The sequence below is a fragment of the Antrostomus carolinensis genome, unplaced genomic scaffold, assembly GCF_000700745.2.
Source record: "Antrostomus carolinensis isolate BGI_N321 unplaced genomic scaffold, ASM70074v2 scaffold25174, whole genome shotgun sequence".
Taxonomy (NCBI): domain Eukaryota; kingdom Metazoa; phylum Chordata; class Aves; order Caprimulgiformes; family Caprimulgidae; genus Antrostomus; species Antrostomus carolinensis.
In genome coordinates this window covers 1-8,154 of record NW_010313222.1, presented here as the reverse complement: position 1 = coordinate 8,154, position 8,154 = coordinate 1, and the positions used below count along the sequence as shown (strand labels likewise).

The window sequence follows — 8,154 nt, the reverse complement described above, 5'->3', positions numbered from 1 at the left end:
GTCAATAGAAAAAACACCACTAGCACAATTTTTTTTTAAAAGCTCTACCTGTCTTTTCCTCATACTGCTAGAATTCAGAACTTAAGTAGTATAAAACTAATTGTGTGTCATATTCTTAATGAATATTATGCAAAATATTCCAAGATCACTGTTAAACAGATGTTTCTACCCTGGTCCATAATGTTTCAGAGTCTTCATTAAATGCAGATCGAAGAATCAAATTATGCAAAAGAGCATCTGCTAACAAAACCTGTTTACCTCAAGATACTACCCATCCTATTAACACACCACAAGAATCTGAAGTCCATGAGAAAATTTTCAGTGAAATCTACTGCTGCAAATGCAAAGTTGTGACTTCATCACAAAAATACTAAGAGGCAGAAAAGCTGCTACTGAAATAATAAAAAAAAACTCTGTCACTTTTCATTTAGGTGATAAGATAAAACACATGTTTTCTGGCTGAACAGGTAAATATTTCAATTTGCTAAGTCTGAAGTATTAGATCTTTTAGTTAAGGTGCTGCATTAAATACAAGAGGATGGGATAAAATACTAATATTAGAAAGGAACAAAAAGAGAAACTGATCTGCTTGAACTGAAGAGTTGGATTCTGTGGAATGACACTGCAAATGGGCTACTGAAACAGAACAGGTAAAATAAGCAGTCAGCATGAACTCACCTTGGTATTTAAATTTTTTTCCTCATTATTCTATCTTCAGCACTTGAACTTCCCCATCCTCTTTCAGAGTATTCTGACTGATGTCCTTCCAATAAAGTGCTACAAAGTTTAAGCCTACAAATAAAAAAAAAAATCTCAAAGATTAACTGGTTTTATTATGGTAAGTTTTTTACACTAAATACAAACATGACCTGCTATTTACTCTAGTACAGACTATAACATGAGAGCATAAGAAAAGAATTTTACCACACAATATATAAATACTGGCCAACACATCTCTAAGAAGATTAGTTAAAAAAAAAAAAAAATCTATGTTTATAATAAAAATTTGGATTGAAATACAGCAGTAAAGCAACTATGCTTCTAACTTAACACGCAAAAAAAAAGCCCCCAGTTGATGAGCTGTATTTTATACCTCTCCAGCCTGCAGTCTGTGTCTCTGCAAGTTCTGCTGTCAGGCAGAAAGAAGTTGTTTTTCTGTTTCTGACTGTTCCATCCTGAAGAACAACTGGCTGGAATCGGGTCACTGCATAAAAACAAGTAACTACCATTGTTGTCAGCTATAAACCAACTTAATCTCCAGGGAGACAGAGGGGAAGCTTTCAGCTCTGAGGCTGAGGAAGTGAGAGGCTAGTAACAACCATGGGGACCCATTCTGCAAAATGTCATTGCTTTCCATAAGACCAAGAGGGTGAAAAGGGCTCAGCGTCTTCCAGCATTACTTAATGGCAGAAGCAGCATAAAGCAATAGATACAGAGTCAGACTGGAAAAAGATAAGTAAACTCAAAGAAGAAAAAAACAACGAAATATACCACACACTGGAGGAAATATAAGGGAAAAAAAAACCCCAAACTCTCATAGTATTAAACAGTGAAGGAAAAGAAAGATTTAAAAAAAATATCAAAGAACACCTTCACAGTACAAGCAATAAAACAGAAAGAACATCCTTATGATATTTACCTTGTTATTTCTATACCCTGTTGTACTGTCATTACTTCATCATTTTCACCAAAGGCATCCCACTCTGAGCACTTTGAAAAAGCCTCCTGATATCCTGATTCAGTAAGACTAGAAAGGAAGTGAAAAGGTCTGAAACGATGGACCTTTGTAACACAGTTCCTCTTAATTTTCTGAAAATGAGGGGGCTAAGTCGAGAGGAAACACACCTGTATAAACATTTTTACTAATGTTACTGTGAAAAGCCTACTAAACCCCAAAAAACTTAAATAATTGTTCCAGTTTTCTTGTGGTTCTGTCAAAAATTTGTATAGAGTTAAACCATGCTCTCCTCTAGATAGCCTATAATTTCTCATTCATAGGAAGACTTATGCAGTAGCTAGGAAAGGGGAAAAAAGGAAATATGATTAAGACCAATTGCTAGATGACTAGTTTAATTCCTGAAAAACTTAGCATGTGCCCAAAAAACTCCACCCTTCTGTTATCCATATTTGAACATTAATGTTACTCTGCCCCAGTCCCAGGCTGGGTGACCAATTCTTCGTTGTTCCAACAAGCATTTTCTTCCATACCAGCATGCATAAGGCAGGGAAAAGCTTAATTAAAATATACAAAGCTACTTTCACATCCCTTCACAAACAACTATTCTCTGTAATACCTGTAGTAAATGTAACATGGTTAATAATTAAATAGGCTGCCTATAATGAGTGCACATTTGGGCTCCATTCCCTTACCACAACGTTCATCAACTTGTATGCCAAAAGCAGAATGCAGTGCATGCAAGAGCTATGAGAATCACAGAATCACAGAATATTAGGGATTGGAAGGGACTTCAAAAGATCATCTAGTCCAATCCCCCTGCCGGAGCAGGAACCTAAACAATTTTACACAGGAAGGCGTCCAGGCAGGTCTTGAATGTCTCCAGAGAAGGAGACTCCACAACCTCCCTGGGCAGCCTGTCCCAGGGCTCTGTCACCCTCACTGTAAAGTAGTTTTTTCTCAAGTTTAAGCGGAACCTCCTGTGTTCCAGCTCACACCCATTGCTCCTTGTCCTATCGTTGGGCATCACTGAGAAGAGCCTGGCTCCATCCTCATGACATTTGCCCTTAACATATTTGTAAACATTAATTAGATCTCCCCTCAGTCTCCTCTTTTCCAAGCTAAAGAGACCCAGCTCCCTCAGCCTTTCCTCATAAGGGAGATGCTCCACTCCCTTCATCATCTTGGTGGCTCTGTGCTGGACTCAACTATAGAAATAACTATGGCAGATGCCTAACCACTCTGGAATTACAACTTGTGAAGCAGAAACCAGGTTCCATGAGAAATAAAGAACAAGACATTAGCGTTGCCTAAATTGACACACAAAAAATAACCTATGTTGTGTCTTCTGACAATGAAGTTTCTTCACCTTTGCAGTGGACCACTGTAAATACTTGCTACCATACAACACAATTATTCTGGCATGATTTCCCTTCCTCATTAAATGGCACACATATTTAAATACACTTGTGTGGGATGGGATGGATAAGTATCAGTCATATTCCATATTCCAAAAGTCATTTCATAATATCAGTGCATCTCCATATGGAGAATCATTTCATACCTTTCCAGTGTGTGGTACATATGCACATAATGGTTTTCGCTCTTTGAAATCACAGAAGAGTCAGAATTGTTTCTTTTTCTGCGTTTCCATACTGGAGAAGAATCTGGAGAACAGGGACTACAAAAATAAGACAGATTTTACACACACAACATTTTCCGTCTGTGTTTAAATGCTTATCAGAGTTCTGCAAAACAATGGCACATACTACACAGGAAGACTTTTTTTTAGGGTATGATTCTTCAGTCACAACAGAGGAACACAGAGAAAGTGGCTCAAATTTTGGTAACCACTCCACTGTATTTTGGAAAGTGAACCGAGTCACAATCAGAAGAAATGTGGAGCAGCCCCATTTTCAGCTCCCCAGCCACGCCACCAGATCAAGATATCTCAGTAAACAGGGAGGTGCATAAGGTGCTTCACTGTTGGCTTCCCTGCTGTTCTGCAGACAGGTGTAATACTGTTAATTGAGGATGGTCACTCTTGCTTCTGAAAAAGGTATCCTTATTTCAGTACTTGCCAACAGTGGTTAAAGAAACCTCACTACTCCACTGTACAAACAGAGAAGCTGAACAAAACACTGCTTTTTTCTGCTGTTAATCATGCAATTCTGTAATGCTGGTAATTTTTACACATTCAATGCTCTGTACCAGTGATGGATTACATTCAACAGCCAAAGTACCAGACTCTGAAATTGAGCATTAACTGCCCTCCCTCACTAAACATTTCCTACAAAAAACATGACAGCTTCAACATGCATTGAATTATTTCAATGACTTAACCACAGAAGTTCCACCTCATACCTCTCTGGTGTGTGCTCAGTCTGTCTGCACTCATCTTCACACTCATTTCTCTTCTGCTTTTCGTCAAATACAAAGGAGCCAGAAACATCCTGATCTTTGCAGAACCATTCCTGGGAACTGCCTGAGGGTTCTGTCCTACTAAAAACAGGAAAAAAAAAGAAAAAGAATGTAACATACTATCCCAGCTGGCTTACTGCTCCATGCAGAAGACAGTTAAGCTGCAGTAACAATTAACAGTTCATCTCATATGACATATAAATTCTGCAAACTTTCACTGTAGGTCAATTACAACACAGCTAAAACTATTTACACAATGCAGTTAACAGAGCTAAGAGAATTCCATTCATGCTTTTCCTCCTAATTTACTAGTCCAAATCTTGTAAAGTATTAGGTGGTGTCAATTCACAGTTAGCCTTGCTACAGCAATTCAAAGTTCTCAAAAGATTAAAAAAAAAATAAAATTCCATCTTGAACACAGTTAGCACTCTCCTGCAAAGAGCAGAGAAATCTCTCTCTAATCTTACATTTCTCAAATCTTCTAACATATTGTTATTCCTGAAGAAAGGTGGCTGACATCGGAAAAAGGAAAGATGAAAAGGTTACGTTATCAAGGTCAAGGAACAGCAATCACTGAATTACTGCTCATGCCTGTCCCTTCCTAGAAAAATAATTTCACTTTGTGCTCACCAGTGTAAACACACAGGGGAAGGGAGTGTCGTACTGTAAACAGACCAAATGCCTTCCTCCCCAAAGCACCTTACTGGAGATTAATTTAGACTAAATAATGTGAATTATCTTGAAGATTAACAGAATTCAAAAGGAAAACAAAGCATTTAAGGAGACTCCCATTTCTGAGCTTGATCTCCTCTCTTGCTCCCAGTTAGCAATGCTCTAAAGGAAATAAGAGAGTCCTGCTGTGAAGCAAGAGATAGGTGCTGATTTAATTCCCCCACACACACACTGGCTGCAGATCCCAGGTTTCTTCAGTAGGAGGATCCCAGGCATGCAGTGCTATCTTCCACAGCCTGATCTGCTGGTCCCAAGATCTTCGGCTGTACTTCTTAAATTTGTTGGGAGTTCTAGGATGAACTCCTGGTATTCGCTGATTCCTGTAAATACACAGTAACATTTATTATTTTAGAACATGATTTTCGGTCTTAAAATAAAATCCTCAGGCCACCAGATCACACAGGCATCAGTGGCCTAATAAATAAAATATTCATATTTTTAAAACTCTTAACTGAAATTGTCAAAAACAGACCACACAAGCAACAACTAACAATAACATGCTGAGTCAGACCAGATGTTCATCCAGTCCACTCTGACAGCTGCCAAAAGCCAATCCCTACTGCCCATGGGCAAATATGAAACAGAAACAGCATAACTCACACTTCTTCAATAGTATCCCAACCTCCAGCTACTTCTGTCTCAGTTTTCCTGAGTCAGGTGAAGTTTCTTTGTATTTAGTATTGCACTGAGCCCAGCTGAGATGGAGTTAACACCCTTCATAGCAGTCCCTTTAGTGCTGTGTTTTGGACTTAGGGCTAAACCAATCCTGGTAACACATTAATTTTTGGCTATTGCTGAACTGTGCTTGCACGGCTTCAAGGCCTTCTCTTTTTCCCCACTTTGCCCTGCCTCCTTCCACAGTCGTTAAGTTGAGAGTGAACAAGAAGTTTAGAGGGGAAACCACTGGGACAGCTGACTCAAACTGCCCAAAGAGATATTCCACACCACATAATATCATGCTCACCAATAAAAACCAGGTGCTGTCTTCCAAAGTAGGCACGGCTCAGTGAACACCCTGGCACCAATCTGCTTGTGGGTGGTAGTGAGTGACTGGATTTGCATCACTTGCTTTTCCTCCCCTTTCTTTCCTTCACCTATTAAACTGCTGTTACTTCAATCCATCAGTATTGTCTATTTTGCTCTACTTTTTCCCCAGCCCACTGGGGAGAGGAAGGGAGGGAGCAAGTAGCTGTGTGGGTACTTGGCTGCTGGCAAGTGTCGACCCACAAGTATCTTTAGTGAACTTTTCTTCCACCACTGTCCATGAATTATTACAATGGGATTGATATAATTCTAAATAGCATTTGTCTTTTGGGAATAAAGAAAACACAGTGCTCCTGCTCTCTGGGTAAAATGTAAATGATATGCCTTTCCACTGAACCAACACTGGGCAGACACTGTAACAAAGGTCTCTGGGATCACCCCATGGCTGGAAGTGCTATTTCTCAGATGGCATCCCAAACCCAGATCCTGCCCTCCAAGCATTACTGGAGAGCTCACTCAAACCGTATCTCCAGTACAAAGTAATCTTGTTTATAGTCCTGCCATACTGGAGTCAGCTTTATGCCTGAGGGGAAGCATATTGCAATAATGTTTTAAATCACACAAAGTACCTTGGCTTCAAGTGGCTCTCCCTACCAGCTTCACAGATCAATGTACTTAGTCATAACACTTCTCATAAGATAGAGATCCCTGTGAAGGAACAGTATTGCAAACTACCCCGTTAAAATGCCACTCAGAACACTTTTTAAAGGTCTATTTCATATTTTTTTCTGAACATTGTTCTCACCCTTTCCTATTCTCCACCTATGATTTAACTGATCATAGCACAGCTATGCAGATACAAGGCATCACTGTAAGACTGGCTGCAGCCCTACCACTGATGACAAAGTGATAAGCAAAATGCAACTCACAAGGCAATCCAAGACCCTCTGATGAAAAAAATGTTACTAAAGATGGAATCATAATATTGTGGGATATCTGTGATCATTTACACTATCTGTTGTTGATTCCAGTCATCTAGGCTAATCTTTCAGGTTTTGCTCATCAAGCTTCCAATGTCCATTGCACTTGGCTGGCAGTTTTCATAACAGACACTTAAGAGAATCCAGAGAAAGCTGGTAACTACAAGCAGTAAGCCATATTTAAAAAAAAAATCCTCAAAATTGAACAAGAACACAGATGCACATCTACATACTACCACACACTAGCTTCTGAATCTCAATACTGTGCAGTAAGCAGAGGGGACTGGCTCAGAAATCTTGATTTAAGTGCCACGATTCACAGACTGAAGCTCAAAGTGGAACAACAGAGACAGAAAGAAATCAAAGTTTTGATTTCTTAGTTACTGATGAATCATTGAAGACTGGTTTCCCCTACCAATACTAAAAGGCAAGGCTCTATTCACTCCTCATTCAAAGCTGCCATTTCCTGGTATCAATTAACTTCACACTGGTCTAGCAATACAGTCACCTGAAGTGTCTCAGGGAGCCGATTAATACAGAACTTATTTAAAGCATGTTTGCTACTAGCAACAGCAATGCACAGTGGGAGCATCTAGCCTTCAATTCAAAATACCTGGTTTCTCCTTGATAAGAATCTCAAGTTTTCTTCACTTACTGTTCATATAATTTTAAGAGAACTAAAGCTGTGTGCTGATCTACACACATCAGGAACTAATAAAGAGTTTATTTGGAAATGTGCAACATAGTGCAACTTACTTTGGAACTTCTTTAATGTATCTGTCATACGCAAGGGTATTCTTCCCAAAATTGATCTGTTTTTGTCTTCTCCTCAGAACCACTTCATCCGTTTCCCTTTCAGCTGGATTAGCAGAATCACTTGAAACAGAAGTTAACAATTAGAATTAAGCTGAAAAGAACATTAATAGCTTTACCACAAGTTAGATAAACATATACTGTGATATATAAACACATACTGTGACAGACAGTAAGCACAACTCTTACTTCACTAGTGCACAGAAGTGAAGCAGTGATTCATTTGGTTGCACAACTAGGAGTAGGTTTCACAAGTTCATGCAATTGCTTGGGTTTGTAACAAACACAAATCAGAGGGTACAGGTGCTAGAGCAGCCCTGCTAGAAGCTTCTAGCTACTCCTACAGCAAGCAAATCAAACGATACACAATTATTGCATATGTGTGTAACAACCTCCCGACGTGAATATGAAAAAGCTTAAACTCAGTAAAACGAAATGGATAATACGAAGGAGGATAGCTTGAATGGTCTAATTTCTCTCCCCAAGCCTCAAAAACTGGTTTTCATTTTTCCTTTCACTATCACAGAATGTCGGGGATTGGAAGGGACC

General features: G+C 39.2%; 1 protein-coding gene across 1 annotated transcript; it reads right to left on the bottom strand.

Moving 5' to 3' along the window:
* Positions 1-1,639: 1,639 nt before the first annotated feature.
* LOC104524423 (histone RNA hairpin-binding protein) lies at positions 1,640-7,685 on the bottom strand (the record flags this gene model as incomplete). The annotated part of the gene is made up of 4 exons (XM_010167293.2): positions 1,640-1,747; positions 3,240-3,356; positions 4,999-5,148; positions 7,549-7,685. Coding segments are annotated over 4 exons (512 nt in total), but the record flags the coding sequence as incomplete, so codon positions are not given.
* Between the last annotated feature and the right edge of the window lie 469 nt (positions 7,686-8,154).